The sequence below is a fragment of the Terrapene carolina genome, unplaced genomic scaffold (assembly GCF_002925995.2).
Source record: "Terrapene carolina triunguis isolate 2854851 unplaced genomic scaffold, T_m_triunguis-2.0 Scaffold238, whole genome shotgun sequence".
NCBI classification, from domain to species: Eukaryota; Metazoa; Chordata; order Testudines; family Emydidae; genus Terrapene; species Terrapene triunguis.
Window position 1 is genome coordinate 17,921,708 of NW_020664589.1, and position 21,357 is coordinate 17,943,064.

At 46.6% G+C, this 21,357-nt stretch overlaps 1 protein-coding gene across 6 annotated transcripts in view; it reads left to right on the forward strand.

Moving 5' to 3' along the window:
• MVB12B (multivesicular body subunit 12B) overlaps positions 1 to 21,357 on the forward strand; it is a 104,807-nt gene that overhangs the window by 32,753 nt on the left and 50,697 nt on the right. For 5 of the 6 annotated variants that reach the window (XM_026657283.2, XM_026657282.2, XM_026657286.2 and 2 more), the window contains exons 4-6: positions 155 to 251; positions 3,605 to 3,734; positions 4,052 to 4,174. In XM_026657283.2, the coding sequence (XP_026513068.1) occupies positions 155 to 251; positions 3,605 to 3,734; positions 4,052 to 4,174 (350 nt within the window). Of the gene's footprint in view, positions 1 to 154; positions 252 to 3,604; positions 3,735 to 4,051; positions 4,179 to 21,357 lie in introns of those variants that run through there. The other variant, XM_026657285.2, reaches the window with a different exon arrangement.

The following is a 21,357-nucleotide window of genomic DNA, read 5'->3' on the forward strand; positions in this document are numbered from 1 at the left end:
CTGAGTTGTTAGCCTGGTACCTGCCACTCATTCCTCAGTCGCCCTCTCTGCTAAACTACTCTGCTTAACAGGGAGCTTCAAGTCAAATCAGCAAGACAAGAAGAACCTGAATTATTAAGAGTTGCACTCACCTGTTTTTCTCCTCTCTCTAAAGAGCCATTTAGGCAACGTCCTGGTTGACATGAAACTAATTGATATCAAGGACACGCTTCCTGTGGGCTTCATCCCCATCCAGGAGACAGTCGATACACGTAAGTGTGTGTTTTCACAATGCTGGGTTTTGTGAGCAGCGGGCTCCATGCTCGCTCATGCACGCCCCGTGCACAGCTCCAGCAGCGGCTGAGGGGGCAAGAGCAGGCAGCATTGTTGCGTGCGCATGTTTCTGGATGGTGCCAGGCGTTTTGTTCCCATGTGAGATTGAGCCTGGGCCCGTGCTGTGCTGTGCAGAAATGTGCTGTAGGCTTTTCAGTGCAGCTGCCTGACTGCCCACAGGAGCGTTGCACCTTCCAGCGGGGGTGGATCTTGCTCCTTCCCTTTGCATGGGCAGGTGAGGCCCCAAAGGCAGTGTGGTAATGTTGGTCATGAGCTGGGTGCTCAGCAGGCTCCCAGCCTCCCTGCCCCACGGCTCCATCTGGTGACCCCAGTGAAGCTGGAATAGAGGATTTCGCCTGGGGCAGAGCACCAGACCCTGCTGCAGACTTCCCTGGCAGGTCAATGCGATCGGGTCAGGTGACCCACGGGCACTCGGGCAAGAGACCTGGCAGAACCTCTCTTTTGGTTACCTGTTAAACAAGCTCAGCTGCTGGGAAAAGGTGAGTCTCTTCTGAGTAGTGTTGTAAAGGAACCTTTTGTGATGAGTCAAACTTAAACATCAAAAGCTGGATTAGTCACTTAAAAAGGGCTCCTTGAATTATTCCCCGGCATGTGTCCTGGGGCATGCAGCTGTGTAATAGTCCTTATCTCACTCGCTTTCATTAACTATTCCTAATGTGTTAGATCTCCTAGATACACAAGGGATGACACCAGGTATCCAAATGGCTAGTGGGCCACTGCCCCACCTCTCTTATCAGCCCCTCGTTCCCCCTGGTGCTTTGAAGGGGAGGGTTCTCTGGGAGCAGTTAACCTTTTTCCGCTGAGAAGTCTGGTATTGAGCTCTGTGCGTGGTGCTTATACACATATGACTTTATAGTGCTCAGATATGAGCAAATTGGTGCCCATGCACTGGGGAGCTGGGATCCACATGAGCCTCTCTCATCATTGCCAAGATGAATTGGAAGGAGAATGCCCAGAAAATCCTCCCCTTCATTCCTGCAAGGGAAAAACAGCTTTCCAGATAACTACCTAATCTGGGGGAGAAAACTCCACTCAGCCCCAAGCCCTCTGCACCAAGTAAGCCCGACTGCTGCACCCCCTGCATGCTACAGAAGGGGTCTGTGCACCAGCTCTGCAAACCCCCCTCAGGCCAGTGGCTGGGCTTGTGGGAAGGGGCTGCAGTCACTCTGCCAGTGCACATACTTGCAGGTCCTTTCTGCCAGTAATGAAATCCAGACCAGTTTGTCAATTGAAAGGGAGGGGCTCACTGAATCTTCTTCACGGTGAATAATTCACCTGGATCTGCAGCACATGGGGATGGTTGTTCAGTCACTGCCAGCCTGGGGTTGATTTGTATGAGTGACCAAGAAGGAAAAGGTTCTGTAACCCATGACTGACTTCCCAGTGCCACCGCCCCCGAGAGCTCCGGAGCACATGTGGAGCAAGGGTAGAGCCAATCGCTTATCAAGGAAACACCCCGGGGCTGAGGATGGAGAATAACTTTAAACGAAATCACAGTCACGTAACATGTGGCTGAGGGGGAGAGGACTGCGTGATTCATTTACAGTGTATTCTGCTGCCCTCCATGCGCTGTTGGTATAAATAAAGTGGTGCATTTTCCCTGCCTCCATGAGCACGTCTAGCTCCGTCGCTGAGTTTGCCACAGATGGAGGAATTTAGCAAAGTGTGAAAGAGCCTGGCAGACAAGCCAGTAAAATGAGCTTTGTGATATTCTGCATGTGAAGTAACAGGCCTCTCATTTTGTTCAAAGTAAAATTTGTGGCTTCGTGTTTCCATTTGTAGTCTCCTGGGCTAATAACACAACGCACTGAATGTCCTGCTCCCTAGCCATCTCAGCAAAGTGTAGAAATGGGAGAGCCAAAAGCCAGGCTTCTAAAATCCACCTTTAGGCACCTGACTGAAAGGGGCCTGATTTTCAGAGTAGCTGAGGACCCACAAATCCATCGGACTTGACTGGGAGCTGTGGCCACTTAAATCAGGCTAAGCTTCTTTAAAGATGCTGGCTGTGGTGTATTGAATGGTGTGTGTTATACCCTCCAGGGTCACACCCTGCATGGCTGTACAGCTCTGGGACGCAGATCAGTATGGTGCTTCCAATGGCCAAACACTAGGAAGGAAGTGGCTTGAGATGGGTTTGGCTAGGAGTGCAGCAGGCCTGTGAAATCCTGTTTTATTAAATATTTTGCTAGGCTAGAATAGGGCTAAAGCGGCTAATGAGATTCAGAGATTATACTAAAGTGGAAGGAGTTACAAACAACAGCAAGGGCAGAGAAATGTACAGGGACCTCCAGAGATTAGTGGGGCCAGCATATGGTAGCAAAATGAACCACAGCTGGGAGAGTGAGCATGCATTTCCATAAACTCAGTTCTTTAAGACTGAAGCTTCTGGTACAATTAGACCTTAGAGCTTGTCTAGACTAGGGAAATATACACTGGTGTAGCCACACCAGGCAAATTTCCATTACAGATACACTGCATGAATGCAAAATGGGGTTTATGCCAGGACAATTTACCCTGGTAACTTCCTGGGGTAAATTGTACTATTGCAGCATATCTACATTGGGGGGTTGCACCATTACAAGAACTACACTGGTGCAAAGAGCCCAGCGTAGACAGGGTCTCGGATGCGTTTGGGTGAGGTGTTCCTGAGGAGATCTGAATCTGAGTGCATGCACCTCTTCTGTGCCACCCTCTGGGGTCCAGTCTCTCTTCCATCTCCACCTCCCTAGTCTCACCAAGTGGCAGCATTTTGCTGAATGCTCCCAATTTGAGCCTGGCTGTAGGGGGCACTTACTAGAATTTAATATGCTGCCATGCACGAATGGCCATGTGAAGAAAATCTTGATCCTGGGTTGACCAGTGATGCTGGTGACTTTCATATGTGTTACCAAACACAGTGATTGCTCTCCAGGCTGGTGTGGTGAATGCTACCATGAGAGAAGTGAAGTAAATGATATCAGAGATATAGGACGTGGAAACAACAGCCTGACAAATTCTATTACAGAGGCTGTAATTCTTTGTGGTATGTAGTATCTAATCTTCTCTGTAGATGATAGTATGGAGAGAAGTACTGCTGAATAACAAATCTTGCATGCCACACAAAAGGACTAGTGTTAGAAAATTCAGTCAGTGCATGGCTTTGCACACTTATTTGCTGTCCACCTCCTATTTCTGCCATAACTATCTGCATAAGCTCTGAAGATGCAATAAATAACTTTTATACCCTGGTCATGCATAAAAACCAGCCTCTAATCCTGGTTTCCTTTCACAGAAGAAATAGCTTTCAGAAAGAAGAGGCTCTGCATCAAATTCATCCCTCGAGATTCTACGGAGGCTGCTATTTGTGATATCCGAATCCTGGGCAGATCTAAGCAGGCCCCTCCACAGTACACATTCATAGGGTAAGCAGCCCTTCATCCAGAGGACGTTCCCATACCGCAGCATGTACCAAACCCACGCACTGTAATTTCCTACAGGAATTAAGTGGGAGTTTGCAAGTGTTAATGTTTGTGAAAAAGCTCTGAGATCACTGAAGGGAATGTACTATACAAGTGCAAAGTATTATTCTGCTTGGTGTGAGAATTAATTGATCCTCTGTGGCAATTAGCCTGGTTCTTATTACACAAGATGTTTCTTGGTGAAACTTGCCGATGTTTGATATCATGTGTGCATGCTGCATTTGCTAATAGCATTAATGATTTCTCTGTTACTTACAAAGGGAACTTAACAATATGGGTATTTGGTACCGAATGGGCAGGGTTCCACGAAACCATGACTCCTCGCAACCCGGGACACCTTCTTCCCAAGTACCAGCTTCAACACCAGCTCCTAACCTGCCGAGGTAGGTTCTGCCACTTGTCAGTGTTTTCTATGGTTCTCTTCTGCTTGGGCATGCTATGCTGCGTATTTTAGCTGAACACTCAAGCCAGTGGGACTGTGACCAGTGGGCACTGTCCCAGTATAAATTATTACACGGTCCACCCTGCTGTAATGGGGGAATACATGCTAGTCCCCAGAAAGCTGTGCGGATGTCATGCATAGATGGCACGTGGATGGAATGGGGATGAGAAGGTAGCAAAGCTGACAGAACAACAACAAAAATGCATTCACTGAGGGCTGCCCAGGGGTCCTGTTTAGCCTGCCGGCCTGGGTCAGAGTGTAAACAATTCCAAGCATGAAACTGCCTGTCTTTTGTGTCCTGTATACCAAAGAGCACCCTGTCAGCGCCCAGCAAGCCATAACCGTATCCTAGAGCTGCTCACAGGTGCCCCGTATCTTTGTTTTTAACTGAATATAAAGCATCTTTGGTCTCAGGTGAGTGCCTAGGAGTCTCCTTTCTGGGGCATGCCAGTGGTCTAGCTAGACTGCTATCCTCACCATCCCCAGCCCCCAGGGAAAGTGGGGCAAGGGTAGGGGGGAGCATTCAGGCCCTTGGTGGATTGTGCAGGCTTGTCATATAAGAGTGGGGAACAACTTTTTTCCTAATCCCCAGAACTGAAGCCTGAGGTTTGCTTTTCTTCGTTGTGTCCGAACCTGTGATTTTAGGCCCCGCTGCTGCCGTTCATTGTGCGCGCAGACCCAGCATTGGCCTGCTAAACCCAGGGTTGTGAGTTCAATCCTTGAGGGGGCCACTTAGGGATCTGGGGCAAAATCAGTACTTGGTCCTGCTAGTGAAGGCAGGGGACTGGACTCGATGACCTTTCAAGGTCCCTTCCAGTTCTAGGAGATAGGATATCTCCATTAATTTATAATTTTATTTTTTATTTATTTATCACACAAGGAACTGCAACAGCAGGGCCGTAGAGCCGTTGTGAATGTCATGGGTTTGCTCTTGCAGTGTACTGTGTGTCAAGTGTGTGTGTGTCTTTTATATGTCAGAGGAACAGGAGTATAATTATAGCTTACAATTATTTACCACATTTTCCTGCACAAAGCCCAGTGGTGGGGGTGTTTTTAAACAACCCCGCACACAGAGAATGAATTGAATGATTTATATATTATTGGCATTTGATATGAAAATGCAGCACTGCATGCAATGGTGAGAGAGTTGCTCTGAACTCATAGCCCGGGCAACCCCAATTGGGAAACGTGTTCTCGGTGGGTTTTTACATATTTTGGAGTGTCAATGTTTTGTTAGCACATTCAGTGTATTGCAAATACATCTAGCATATTAAAGGAAATGCTTGGGATTTATATTTCTAAGGAGATTGGCAGGTGGGAATTTCATGGAGACTGTAAATTGTCCAAAGTTCAGTGTATTGTCTGGCTAGAAGATGCTACCCATATCCTTGGTTATTTTGCTTTTCTGTGCATTTTAAAGAGTGGCAGTCTTAAAATTGCCTGAAAAAGGCTTTTAACTGGGCTATGTGGTAACTTTATCCTGGTGAAGGCCGGTATCTGGATACAGGCATGCGCCCATGCCCTTAAGTGTACTTATAACCTAGTGTATTGTGGTGACTTCTCAACCAACTTCTGTGGTTTATTTTTGACAAGTCACTTCACTGAAAGTTGTGCTAGATCTTGTCTCTTGTGCTGTCTGGGAGAGGTCCTTGCTGCAGATCCCAGCTTGCACCATTCAGAGCCGTTAGAGCCTCATAGCGGGGATATTAGAAATGAGATAAGAAACAGGAGTCCTGCTGGAGTTCTCAGATTGTTTTATCTGGAGCCATTCGATTGTTTCAAAATTGCACTAGGCACAAGCTGCATAAATAACAAAGACCCTGCGAGATCAAAGCGAGACGTCTTGTCTTTACAGTAGATGTCTTCATTTTCTGTCCATGAGAAACGTGCAGGCAAATTTCCATGGTAAAGAGAAAAATTATCTTAGCAAGAGAATGTCAGTGGCTGTCCTTAATCACGAAGTGTGGAAGGGTCACTGTAGGACTGAGAAGGGGGGGTTCAGAATGGCTCCAGAGCTGTTGGGAACCGGGCCAGAATTGGAGCTCAGAGCATCAGCGACAGTCTGAAAAGAAGTGTTTACAAGGCTTATATATTTTATAACCTCTTGTTGTACAGTTTATGGTTTACAATGGCTGCAAGGAAATTGGATCAGTTTTGTTTTACTCGCCAAATAAAACAAATGTCAAAATAGTCAATATAAAATGTATTCTAATTTGGCTGAGTTAAAACAGCCAGTATGCAGTGGAATAATTGAATGTTACATTAATGCCTCCTAGTAAAAACCACCTGTCTGTAGCTGGCTCTACCCTCATGCACCATGTATGATTTACAGGTAACTTTTACACCGGAATAAAAACAGCCCAATCATTCAAGGCATCTATTCATGTCTGGTTTTTTTTACATTGATTATTTATTATCCAATATATTTTTTAGAAATAGAAATATATATAAAGATGCTCCTTGCAAACATTTCTTATTAGAGGAAACATATGTTACTTGAAAAGCTGTTTTAACACTTTTATCAACAGGGTAGTAATTTATTCAAGCTTAATGTCCATGGAAGATTGTAGTCACAAGTAACTTTTTATTTTAACATGACCATAGAGATAAGAGAACACACTTGCAGCCAGTTTGCCATTTTATTCCAAGACAGAATCACTGAACAGCACAATACACAACTAGTGCTATTTAGCTGTTAGGTTGGTCAGATATTTGAAGGGATTCTCTTCAGTTTCTGACTCGTTTTTATAAAGTACCTTTTAAATCAGGACAATATGCAGTGTATCTTCAGTGCTTTGGAACGCTTGCTAACACTACTACGTACAGATAGACAACAGAACCCCGGTGTGTTACTGCAGAGCTTCTTAATCCATCGGTTTTCATTTCTGTGCCGGGCAGGTTCAGCAGACACTTAATTATTGATTCTCGTGATGCTGGCGTGTCAGAGTTCCATCACACATGCTTTGCTGCTCTGCGAGAGACTCGACTCAGCACCTCACTGTGCGTCAGCATTGCTGCTTCGTCCAGCTGAGGTTCTGTTCAGGCCATTCGCACTCCGGGCTCTGCTTAGTCCCAGCATCGGCACTTCCCTGTCGCCTCCTGGTAAAGTGGGAGAGGGGTGAGGAGTTCCTGGACTCTTGCACTAGGGTTTGTTGGGAACTTGGAACTCCGTCGCCAGTTCTGTACCAATATCGAATGAACAAAAGCTTTTGCTAAATCGTCTGCCCTCGAATGTCCTCAGATAGAGTTGGCCAGTGACTCGGGTATGTGGGCTTCACACTATGCTTGTGCCTGCCCTTTTGAGAGAGAGAGAGAGAGAAGAAATCTGTACCAAAATACATTAGTCTCAGTCTCATGAAAGACCGTTCAGGGATCTCTGTCTTCTCATGCGCTTGTATTTAATGCCTGGCTGGCAGCATCCTGGGTTTCTCAAAAAGTGATGCCTGCAGTGGAAATGAACCTATGTGCTCTTCTTTAAGGACGTCCCTGTTTGCTAGCATGCTTGCTACATGCAGGATACACCCCTCTTCCGACTATGGGGTAATACACCATTGATTTCAATGGAGCATCTGTTCAGAACTGCGGAGCAGAAAGAGGCAGAGCTGAGCACAATTCCTCCTGCCAGCACAGAGGGGGAAGGATTGCTTGTTTCCTCTTGCAGGGATGTTCATGTCGCTTTGGCTCTCTTGTCCTTGGTATTCCCCGTTACAAGCTTCTGGGCTCCTGGACCAGGCCCACGTATGCCAATGAGACTGAGACGTTGCGCTGTGGAGTGCGACCTGATGAGCTGCCATTGTGCAGTGTAGGATGACACGGTGTCAAGTCACCCCAGGGTTTTTCTCCCTGTATTTTGTGCTGTGGGCAGCGTGGAGAAATACACCTGCCGTTTCTCATCCCAGAGGCGAGTGTTAAAAGATCCATTCCACTGACTTGAGTCGCCTGTAGCAGGAATGTTGGACATGGAGCTTTACGCTGCTTTCCTAGGTGTGTTTGCTGGGCAGTGCTGGGCACTCAGTAATTAAATGCGGCTCTGTTGGGAGGGTCAGTGTGAGTAACGTCTCTTTTGTATAAGTTGGTGCTAACACAGCACAGTGATCGCTGCACCTTAGGGCGCTTGGGGGAGGGGCTTTCCCAAAAGCAGGTGCTAATGATAAATATTTCAGCCTTGCCTTTTGAGGACATCAGCTTAGTTGCTGTGTGTGAACGGCATGGGGATCACTGCCCATGTGTGCCGGAGAGTGTCAGGGTCACATGTTTGGTGTTTAGGGAATACGCACTAGCGAAAGCTTCATTACAAGTTTGCCCCAGCCTGCAGTTCTGCCTAGCAATTGTGTATGAGTTCAGCTTTCTACCTTGCTCTTGTGCTCTCCATAAATCTAACCTCAGCTTTTCTGGGGAGAGCTCTGACTTCCTGCCAGCACAGGCAGAGCTCCCCTAAAGCCATCTCGCTTGCTCAGGCCGGTGTATCGGCTGTTGTCACAGCCGTTACGTTCCCTGCATGTGTGTGGTTTCTTGGTTAGCAAGTGCCTTCCGAGTTCCTTCCCAAGGTGCTGGTGGAGGAGCCTCCACCACAGTCATTCAAACAATCTTCTAACAATTTGTCAGCTTCCAGCAAGATGTCACTCAGTGCTGCTGAAGTGTGTTTTACAATGACAGACATAATTGCACTTAACTTTTTGCGTGGATGTTATCAATCTGTGGCAGATACTTTGGGAAATGGAACACTTTGATTGCAAAAGATGTGTCACACGCGTTTAATCTTACTCTCAGCGAGACCGCGATTCAGTCACAACTTTTGCATGTTGCTGTCAGGTTTTGAGAACGTAGCTCCACGCTGACCCTGAGAATCGTTCAGTCATTCCGATTGCAGGGCTGTCATCTGAAAGGTTAATAGCTTACTAGGGGAAAGAAGAATCATGCTGCAATCATCTTGTATTCAGATCATGCTTCACCACGGCTGGGCTCACAGAGCATTCAGGCCAAAAAGGCTCCGACCCCTCCCATCCACCTTCAGAGCTTGCCGCTCCACCTCCCAGGCAGTTTGGCCTGGGGTAACTGGAACACTTGTTTCGTCTCCTCTTGAATTAAAAACGAGAGAGGGACTGGTGTGGAGACGTGGAGCCTTTCGCTTCTAGGTCCCTGGTGCAAACTTAGCCCAGTCACTGCTTGGCAGAAGTTTGTTAGCAGGGGGCCTCAGTCTGGTCCCTGGTGGACGGATTACAGAAACCACCAGCAGAGGTCCCCTGTGTAGGCAGCTTCAGCCGAGAGGCCAGGGATCAACTGGGTTGTGAAGGCTGAATTTTCTTCTTGGGGTGGGGTGTGCAGCACAGTGGAAGGGCAACGGGGATAGGGGAGGGGGAGCATGCCCTGCTGCTAAGCTGCAGTTCCTGTTCTGCCAATAAAGGACTTCAGTCCATGAGGCCGCTCTCACCAGTGAATGGTGAGTATGCAAGTTCACTGGGAAAATCCTGCAGGTTTAATACCTGATGGTGTTGTAGGGGGTGAGTGGGCTGGAATGCCAGAACGCAAGCTATCGTTACAGCTAATTAATCAGAGACCTGTAGCAATGCCGAGGAAACGAACGTTGTAACTTCCTAGCAGTGGGTTTGCAGCCTCCTCCAGCCTGCATGCCTTTTCCTCTTTGCTTGGAATACAGACACAGTCTGTGCCACTGAATGCTGCACGTTGTAATGAAATACAGAGCTGGTGTGGGTGTTCTACCAGGAGAACTCTGTCTGGTTTTGGTAAAAGAGTGGCAAGTATTTAATGTAAATTCTTGGAATAGGAGCAGCATGTGTGAATTTTCCTCCCATGCTACTGATTATATTTTGAATAGTTGAGTTGCTTCCTCATAGCACAAGTACATGTTTTGTTCATATTCCCCTGCACATAACTGAGTTTGTGACAAGGATTTCCGGCAGAGGGGTCTGTTGCTTTTTAATTGATTTGTTTTATTGATGGCATTTGAACTGTGGCATGTAGCTTGAAAGGTGATTAACATTTGGCTTTCTGTAGGGAAATTATAATATACAGGGATGGGAGTCAATAATATGCTACCAGTGGATGTGGTACATCGGAGAACTAAACTCAGTGTAATACTGAGCCAGTCTCTCCCGCGCGAAGATGAATTGAATGGAAGAGGAAAGACTTTAACTGTTCCTAATCTTTTTTTTTTAAAGTATCAACACACATTATTTAGAGGTAACAATATCTGATTCTCTTTCATGCACTTCAAACCCATTTTCTGAGCTTATCTAGCTTATCAAACATGAGCTCATATATTCTTTGAGCCAAAGGTTCAAATCACATTTATTGTGACAATACGGGGGAATATACTCAGTCTTTTATTAACCAACTTATTCTAAAAACATGTCAAGTTGAGGGTGGGGCCAAGAGTAAGAGAGCAGGTGTGCTCAGTTGGGATTTGTTGGAAGACGAAGACCTGCGGGGTTGATGAGATGAGAACGCGAGAGACTGAACACTTCCAGGAGGAAGCATTTTCCATAGCCCCACTCGGTGGCACAGTAGGAAGTGCATTGTAAAGAAGTACATCTGTGATCGGTGTACCCCCCATTGCATAAGAAATATGTTGAGAACAGTTTGCATGAGCAGAGGATGGGAAGGCAGGTTGACATACGGCCATTTAGGGATTGTTTCCCATTAAAGGCTTGTTATGAAACTTGCACTAACCCTGCATGACTTGCATCCGGCTCTGCCACATGAAGTGCAAAAAATGGGTTAAAGTCCAGTGTGTGTTAGTGGTAGATGGTGATTAGGAAGAAATGTTGAAACAGTCTGAACAGTTCCTAGCCAGAGAATCCCCAAAGCAGCTGAGAAAGAGAAACATTAACTACAGTTAAGAGAAGTTTGATTTAATCAGCTCGTTTTGAAGGTGGAGGGAGAAATATTAGGGAGTACGCAGACTGAAGACGCTTCAGTCTTCTCAGTATTGTGTTTCTTTAGAGAACGCTCTTCCTAAAGGCACTGTGGCGTCATTTGGGATCATTGAATACAGCTTGTGGTATTCATGCAAAGGAGCTGTGTGCTTAGTTGTTAAATAAGCCCTTTTGGGGAATTGGGAGTTTGTTTCTAGAAATGTGGTGGTGTCTGCTAGTTAATATAATCTCTGCCACTGTGGATCCAATTGTGCTTTCACCCTGAAGTATGTGAGGGTATGTTCAGGGAGTAGCTGTTTCCATCAATCACTTTGACCATTTTTACTTTTCTCCAAAACATTTCTAGAGTTTATTGGTTTTAGACTCTCATTAGTTACTATTTAAAGGCCTGGCGGTGCTCTTCCTGGAGGTGCCTGTGTATGATTTCTCGGGGAAATGGCCTTGTAAACGTCGAGCATTTGTTTAAAAGGCTTTGTGGGAATGAGACTGCTGTTTCTAGTGATTTGGGGCCTGATCCTACAGTGCCCATTGAAGCAATGGAAGTCTTTGCATTGACTTCAATGGCTTTGGATCAGGCCCCATATTCTCCTCTTCAAACAGACTCCTGGTGTATTTTGCACACAGAAGTGTTTCGTTCTGAGAGAGGCTTGTGAATTTGGGCTTTGTTATTTTAAGACTGATTTGATAGTATTTAAAATCTTCACTATGGAAGCTTACGGTGCATAATTTGATCTTTTGAGTATTTCTGCGGTTTGCTCCTTCCTGCTCCCACTCCTGAACCCAGTTTCATTTTCCGTAGAATTGAAAACTACTAATTCTAGAGATGAAGGATATGGAAAGCTGTGCACACTTCCCATTGCAGCCTCCAGAGACACCAGACTGTTCATCTAACACAACAACTTCATAAACCCTTCATATTTACAGGCTGAGGTCTAAGCACTTTCATGCAGTCCTCAACTTACAAGACTTGAATGGGCTCCAGCTCAGACTTTCAAGTTGGGTAAATTAAACTCAGAGAGTTGGTGGGATTTGTTTTTTCTTCTCCCTGTTTGGCAGCTGTTATATTCTGCTTGTTACTAAACAAATCCTCCAGATAGAGCAAGCGGTAAGAGCTACACTCTGCAGTGAGCCCTGTAGTTTGGATTGGGGCTTTCGTACACTAGACCAGGCACTCCCTGTCGTGACTCTCTATTTTTGTTCCATTTACTCCTGTTTAGAAGTGATTATTTTAGTTTGAGGAAAATAATCGTGACTCTAGTGTCCCGTGTACTCAGCATGCAGGTGTGAGCAGAAGCGAGGTCATGCTGAATAAAGATGCATTGTGCCAGCACTGTGGCATGTGCCTCTCCCCCTTGCCCAGCTGTGAGAGAGTGACGGGTAAATCTACAATTCAGTGGAAAGAATCACTCACTCCCTTCTCCGCTCTCTCATACACCCCCAACGCTCAATGATTTTTTTGAGAAATAGGATATTTAAGCAGTTTGGAATGAGATGAAATACTTACCAGGCCCATATGTTGCTTGTTTTAGGCAAAGGGTCAGTGAGGTTTTAGAAAGTATTTAAATATTTGGGTTTATATGATTAGACTAGATTGTCTGGAATGAAGGCCGTTCCCTAGGTAATTCTCAGCCTTCCAGTCTTTGTTTCTCACTGCAGCTCTTTCTCCTGTGAGGTAGGTGTTGTAGCATTGCAGTGCTCACGTGCAAGAAAAGTTAAGGGCTGTGAATAAATATCATAGATGTGATTTTTGGATACTTTGGAAATCTGTTTTCGTGTTTTCTGTAAACTGTAACTTGAGACATGTATCCTGAGACGCAAGCACTTGCTTAAGGACTCCCTTGACTTCTAGCCATGCGGCATGCACACGTATTTTTAAGGGCGCACTCTTTCCCAGTCCCTATGCTGGGCTTGAAACTATTCTCTTGTGGGGGGATTTTTAGCTTTTGTAGCCTAGTGTACAATGGCAGTGTCCTGCATTGGGAATGAGGTGAGAACTTTTGGTAACAGTCATTGAACGCGGAAGATGATGCAGTTTTATTTGGCAGTATTTCTGTGTGGCTCTACAAATTTTGCATCACAATTCCTATGTGCATATAAAATAAATGATGGAAGTGCACACGGCACCCCAAAGCGCAGCACTGCTCCTAGTTAGTGTTACACAACACAGTTTTAGTTTACTAAATAGCATGAGTCAGTGTTCTGTATCTTGACTGACTTCTATACCATGTTGCACCTGATCTGATTGGAAGCTAAAGTCACCATTGTGATAGTTTGGATTGAATTCTGAAGCTTCCTTTGCTCTCTGGCATTTCCCCTTACAAACCTTTGTTACTTTTTATAAGTATTTGCTCCCTAACTTCAGAAGCAATTCCTCACCTTCTTGCAGACTGTCATTAATAATTGTTGTTTGGAAGTGTTGGGCATCCCCTGGTCTGTTTGTGGGAGTGCCTCTAAAATACGCATCTGAAAACTGGCCATAATATGTGCATTACACACCCACACCCACACACCCACCCCCACCCCCACCCCAACCCCCACACCCACCCCCACCCCAACCCCCACACCCACCCACACACACACACACACACACACACACACACACACACACACACACACACACACACACACACCCACACACACACACACACCCCTCTCTCTTGATGGGCTCTGGCGACTTTGCCTATCACGTGCCATTTTGGTTGCTGCTGTTTGTTGAATCGTGCCAAGAGTGTAGTGAGTAAAAGAGCAGCTGAAGTCGAGAGTGGTTCAATCAAACCTGCTCTGAATTGTTGTTGTTGTTTGATACCACCATGGATTGTTCTGGAATTGTCAATATTTAATTGTTTGAGAAAATGTTTTTCCAGAATCTGTGCATCTTAGTGCCCATGTTAAATCGAGCTGGTTTCACGTGCCAACGTTCAAGAGAATGGTTTTGAAAGCCTGATTCCCAGTCTCAATGAAGAATGCATTCCTCACTCTCCAAAGTCCGTCTTGTCACTTTAGTAATATGGAGGTGGGGGGCGACTTTTTTTGGTGCGTGTGTGTACAGATGCTGAAGAAAAATAATTGGCATTCATGTATGTTAATGTGAGTTGCCGTTCCTTAATATAAGAGTTTCCACTAAAGTACTAATAATTACTGTTAATATCTTTCAGTGGAAACTTTCAGAGTAAACGAGCAATGGTTGAAACAGTATTTAATGGCATGCTGCTGGCATGATAAGAATGCAAATAAGCGTTATTAGCCTAATGATTTTGCTGTCGCCATGGCTGTGCGGCAACACTGTTGTGAATATGTCATGCAGCACCCGTGAATTTGGAAAGTGTGTCAAAACACAAGTTCAATTAGTTTGCTCTAATTGTGGCTCTAGAGAGTTAGTAACTATATCACTCCTCATTAAAAGAGATTTTCTTATATGGATTAAGGTAACATGCAAAGGAAAGTTTCAGAATTCCAGAGAGGAGCTGGCTTCTGCAAAGGGGGAGGCCGTAGGTTGTACAGGCTCTGCAGCCCTGACTGCACGCCGTGCACTGCCGCCTTAGCTTGAGGAGCCCTGAGACTGGTGCAAAGCGCAGGTTTGAGAGCCTCTGAGATCTCTCTCCCCACATAGGGAGGAGAGAGACGGAACAGGGGCAGTGAAGGGTCCCTAACTCAGGAATCCCAGGTCCTTCCCTCAGGACACTAGTTCTGCTGGCTAAGCATGATTTGCACCCTGCTGAGCCCCTAGGGCAGGGGTCGGCAACCTACGGCACGCATGCCAAAAGTGGCACGCGAGCTGATTTTTACTGGCACACTGCTGCCAGCCGGGGTCCCGGCTGCTGGCCCCGCTCAGCCCGCTGCCTGACTGGGTGAACGGAATCCTAGGCCGGCAGCAGGCTGAGCGGGGCTGACAGCCAGGACCCCAGCTGGCAGGAGCCAGCGGCCGGAACCCCAGACCGGCAGTGGGCTGAGCGGCTAAGCGCACTACTGGTCTGGGGTTCCGTCCGCCGGCCCCTGCCAGCCGGGGTCCCTGCCGCCGGCCCCGCTCAGCCTGCTGCCAGTCTGGGGTTCTGTCAAGGCCCCTGTAAATGCAAAATTTATTACTGGCACGCGAAACCTTAAATTACTGAAGACTTGGCACACCATTTCTCAAAGGTTTCCGACCCCTGCCCTAGGGTGTCTGCTCCCAGCACAGATTCTCACTAGCTCCATTCGAGCTAGCGTGCTAACAATGCCAGGTTGTGGCAAGGTCAGTGGCATGGGCTAGCCAGCCAAGTCCAAGCCCACCTGACCCCCTAGCTCCAAGCTCAGGTGGCTAGCCCAAGCCGCTGCCTGTGCCACAACATCCACACTGCTGCTGTTAGTGCACTAGCTCGAGCGGAGCTAGCACGAGTTTGTCTCCCCACATTGGGCGTCGCGCCTCCCAGCTGCAGTGTAGACGTCTCTTATGAGCCAAGAGCAGACATAGTTTGACACTTCAGTGTAGCGCTTGCTACACAGCAGCAGCTGGTGCTGACAGTGGCTGTCGCCACCCCCCTCCAGCCCCCGTGTCCTAGAGCACTGCTCCGACAGGAGCTCCTGTCGCGTGACTGTTCAGCTGAGTCGGCATTCTTGCCCTGAGGGTGAGTCGCAGCGCTGGCTCCATTGGCAAGCCTGTGGCTGTGTTCTCCAGACAGTGCAGAACTGCCAGCACCACTGCTGACCACCAGCATTACTGCCTCCCTCTCTGACACACGCAGCAGTGCAGCCAGGGCTCCAGAAATCTACACTGGATATTAGCAGCTGGTGAACTGCACTGCCCCGTCTCCAACCTCCCTTTGCGAGGCACAACTACTGAGAGGAAGGCTGAAAGGGTCAGGTGCTGCCCTGGGACTCGGGAGACCAGGGTTCAGTTCCCTGGCCCAACACAGGCTTTGTGAGTGACCTTGGGCAAATCAAAGAAAGTTAGAAGCCTAAAAACCTTTGAGGAGCTGGGCCATAGTACCTCTGGGCCTCAGTTTCCCATCTGTCTCCTCCCCTGTCTGGGGGTAACCGCACCTTCTAGCCTCACCGAGGTGCTAGGCAGATGAACACGTTAAAAGACTGTTAGGTGCTGAGATACTGTGGTAACGGGGCCGTGTAAGTGCCGGGCATGTGCCCAAGACACATTGTGCATGCGCTAAGAAGGAGGAGTGTCTGGGAGATGGATAGAGAATGCAGTGCCGGACCTGAGCCGCCCCTTTGCTTGATGTCTCTTGTAGCACATGCAGAAGCCATAGACTGAGCACAGACTTCAGCGTCTCTTCTCCGCGAGCCGCTCTCTGCCTTTGACAGGGCAGATCGCACGTTGCTCCCATGTGTTGTGTACGAGATTTAGCAAGAACGGGTGAGGCAGCTTCAAACTGGCCCCAGCACCTCACCCCTGGGACATTCCGGAGGGGCCAGTCTGTCCCCTCCTCTTCTTAAAATCTGCACGAAACCCCTGGCAGGGGTCACAAGAGCCACAGACTCCGATGCCACCAGTGTGCTGAGGATACCCAGCTTAACGTCCTCGGCCTCTCTCAGAGCAGAGTCTGCCTGCAAGAGATCAGCAGCCGGATGGCACGGAGCTGGCCCCAGCTGACTGCAGAAGGGGTTGCTGACAGAAAGGGGCAAACACTAGAGGAGATGGGCAGAGAAATGTCTGCACAGCCTGTCTCCCACCCACCCCGCATCCCCTGCCAGGACATCTGCACTCCAGGCTTCAAGGGAGTGTGAAGCCGGGGAGGGGGAGGGGGAGTCTCTCTGACTCATCCCTGGTGGCAACTGCTGCAAGAAACTCCTGTGCTAAACTGAGCATTTACCCATTGATCTGCTAGGACCTATCTGCCAAGAGTGGGCTCCCCACTCCCTTTGCCGAAGGGCATTTAACAGTCACAGCAACACAGACCCCAGTTGTGCACTACAAGGGAGCCCATATCCGTAGTCAGGCTCTGCATGAAGGAAACTCTCGACATCTCAATAAAAGTCCGAGCCCTCTAGATTAACATGAATGGAGTTCAAGAAACCTCCTTCAGTCTGGCGTCTCCAAATAGGACCCACAGTATGTTAAGTGCCCGCAGAGCTTTCCGCCTGTATTTCTAATAAAGGGATTATACCTAATTCCTGTTCTGCTGTCTGAACATGCTCTTCCTTCCCGGGAGTGCGGTGCAAGTTCTTCAGCTCACAGGTGAGCAGCCACTAATGGGTTAAAGTCTAATTGTTTAAATCTTCTAGGCTTTCCTCCCAGTTCTGTGATAATTTGATGAAGAACTTCACCCTAATTAAATATTCAAATGAGGAATAAGTGTCAATATGGCTTCCCATTGCCTGGAATGATGATTAATTGTATTCAAAACTCTAGTGGCCACTGTAATCTAAACCAAACCGTTGTTCTTGATTATTTCTGCAACACATTTGCCATGTTTTTGTTTTAAAATTTAAACTAGTAATTGATTTGCCATATGCTACAGAGCTGCACGTGCTTTCACGATATGTGTTTAGGAACTTGGGGAGTTTGTAATTGGGATTTTCTTGCTTTTTTCAATGGCAGCCTATTTTTTTTCCTTCTACAATGCAAAATGATTTGGCTTTCACAACCCATAAGGAAAATTCATTATGCAATCAAGTTAGTAGGTATGAGTTATATTGATCCTGGCCAAATGTTTGCATTAATTTAAAATAAATTAGACTGTGTTTCCCTCCTGCCCCCCCCTCGTGTCACATTTTTTTAAATTAGAATTTAAAGTTCTGATCTTGCACTAGAAATGGCACTATCTCCCGTCCTGTGGTCTTGAAACTCCATTTCCTCCTTGGAGAGGCCCTTAAATACTCCAATCCCTGCACCAAGTTTTATTCTAAATGACGAAATCCCATTGGGCTATCAGAAAGAATGGATGTTCCCAATAGAGCTGAGTGAACAAGGGAGAGAGAATCCAAACACATTTGTATGTATTTGAAAACCTCCTCCTATTAGACAGTGCCCATGATTCAGTATTATTAAATTAATACCCCACTAACATTTGAGGTGCCATCACTGCACATGGACATGTGAAAAGAAAGTTATGGGCTTGAATGCTGACCAAAAGCAAGTTTCAAATTGTAGGTTCAGTTTTAATATTCATAATTTATTCATCATAGGTGTGGCTGAGTGCTCTAGGTTCAGAGTTTAACTTTGGTGTATTTAAGATTAAGAATAAACTGGAGATGGTGCTGAAATATAAGCCAAGAGCTGGATATGTGCTTCTCTACCGCCACAGTCAAGTGTACGTGAGCTGAGTCTGTTTGAGTCAGAGCAATTCATTTTAATTACGTTGGTGGAAGGTACACACCATCTTAGCATATGGCACTTATGAAACCTGGTGCTTGGTGTGAATTGCCAGGAAATTGTGGTGATAGTCGGGTACTTTGTTCATTGGGTATGTCCCAAGCCAAGGATTGAATGAAATGTTTATTTGAAAGCTCTTGGGCATGTGGAAGTTCACGATCTCAACAACTTATAATTTGCTTACACAATGTACACTATGAATTACTCTGGTAGACCCATTGTTTTTAGCCCGGTTGGTTGCTAAGGGTACGTCTTCACTACCCGCCGTATCGGCGGGTAGCAATCGATTTATCCGGGATCGATATATCGTGTCTCGTTAAGACGCGATATATCGATCCCCGAATGCGCTCACCGTCGACTCCGGAACTCCACCAGAGTGAGCAGCGGTAGCGCAGTCGACGGGGGAGCCGCGGCCATCGATCCCGCGCCGTGTGGACCCCAGATAATTCGATCCAAGATACTTCAACTTCAGCTACGCTATTCGCGTAGCTGAAGTTGCGTATCTTGGATCGATCTCCCCCCCAGTGTAGACCAGCCCTAAGAGATGCATGTCCTGCCTCTGGAGTGTGGGCTGGCTCTGTCTTCTTTTGAGGTCCTTTGCTGAAGAGTACTCTCCCCCTGGGGAAGATCCAGCATTTCTGTCGACAGACAATGTTAATCTCTGGTGACTTCCATGCGCTCTGTACTCCTGATTTCATCAGGCTACAGTAAGCCTTTAAATTATGTTGCTCAGAGACGTGCCCTTTGGAGGTCTAACTTATTTTCTCCCTGTGAATCTCCCATTGGGATTACTGTTTATGCATGTGGAAGAAGAGAACAGACCCCAACATAAACAAGAGACATTCAGGCATCCCTCACTGTTAATTGTCTGGATGACTCATCAGTAAATTCCTGGATAATTTCATTAAAAACGGAAGGAAAAGTGCATCACGCATGGAAGTGGTGTAACTGGGCTGGGGCTGGGGCTGGCAAAAATCCCCACCTGGGCAGAGTTTTCAATAGAAAACTGTTGGCTAAATTTGAAAACGTTTTCACATGGCCTTTTTGGTTATTTGTTTTAATGTTTACTTGGAAATAGGTCTGGAAGTACACACTGATTCAAAGCAATGTTATCCCCAAGGTTCGCAACCATTATTGTTGTTTTAAAAGCTGTTTCTCTGGTTTGTAGGAGTGTGTCCTGTTTTTAAAGGTAGCTGTTTTCCAACAAATATTTAATAAATAAAAATTCCTTGGCCTGGAAAACAAGCCAGACATTGTCTGCTGGAAAGTACGTGATGCTTTTTTTTTTCTTTTTTCTTTCTAAATATTGCATTTGTGATGGGGAAAGCACTAACTTGTTTTCTGGTAAATGGGCACCACAAAGTATCTTCCCTTGTTTATGTAGCTTTTAAATGTATGAAATGGACAGCTGCTGCCTCTTCCCTTCATGCTAGACTAAATCTTTGCTGTGAAGAGAGAAGCATCTTCATTACATGTGGCAACTGGGTCCAGAAGATTAATGATAACATTTAATAAAAATTCACACAGACCTAGAATCAGCAGTAGAAAATATAGATTTAAATTAAAAAGGAAAAGCTGGAATCTCCCATCAAAGTATATAAATCTATAGCTAGCAAATATCATCTCCTAATAAAATGTATTCCGTAATTGAAGGGCTTTGGATGAAGCTGTCTCTCCAGTTTAGTTTAGTGACCACATTAATTGAATCAAGTACAAAGACTGGTTTAGGGGACAAAATAAAATTTTCTTCTGCATTCACTTAGACGTATCAGGTGGCAGGAGAAATTGTGAAACTGACCTTTTCGTATTCCACCCAAGGATAGTAAATTGGAGAGTTGGTCAGTTTGCCATTAATAGAGGAGGCCTGGATGGTAAGTACGATCCAGCACAGGATTATGAAGCAGATGTCATGGGGCCATGATTCCCTGCCTGGTTTCTTGAACAGGGAGTGCAAGGAGCCACAAGGAGCATGGAACCTAGAAACTTACCTTCGTGAGTTAGTGGCTGTCAGGTTGAGGTTGAGGTTTTTTCCCTGTTGCCGAACAGCTGGTGTGAATAATCACACCCCCAGACTCCAGATTTTGAAAATCAACTGCTTGCAAATGACCACAAGACAGAGCTTGCGTTTCTGGCCTTGGTACGTACTGGTACTGGGGCTCCCTGAGCATCACTTCCAGCTCCTGGCCTGTGGCAGACGGGGGTTCTGGGAAGCTTGCCTGCATTCTCTAGCCCACTCTCTACGCCGTTCCCTACAGCATGTGCGGTTTTCTTTTAATAGTTCATAAATGCTGAGCTATTGAAATGGCCCCGGCTTCATTTCTGCAGGCTTGTTTTATTTACAGCATGTGCTGAAGTTAAGGCTTAACTAAAGTTTTTAAAATATGGGGGGAGGGGGGAGGGAAAGAGCCTGGCGTTGCTGCCCCTACAGCCATGTGCAGCTCTGCGGAGCATTTTCCTGGGCAGGGTTTAGTTGCTCTCTCAAGGGCAGTATGGAAAGGGTGAGGTGGAAAATGCTGCTGCCCCCTCTGAGTGTGGGGCTGGAGGAAACCACCTCATACATTTGGGTTCTGTTTGGAGCAATCAAGCCTGAGCTGCTGAGGGGAGGATGCAGTGGGCTGTCAAGTTTAAAAAACGTCTGCCCAGGGAGTGTGTTTGTGAATGCAGCAAGGTCGCAGTGCTTTACCTTACAGATAAATCCAGACCCACAGTTATAATAGACATCCACTGACTGCTTGAAAGATACACATTTAACTCCTTTAGTTCCTGCCTGTAGACTGTTAGTACTGTATCATGGGGACACTTCTGTAAGGTCAAGGTGATGCTCATGAAAAACTGACAGCTGCCCCATGCCCCTGCCACGCTGCTCTCGGGGGTGAGTGGGTGGCTGGGTCTCCGTAGCAGAGTCGCACCTTGCTCTCTTTGCTG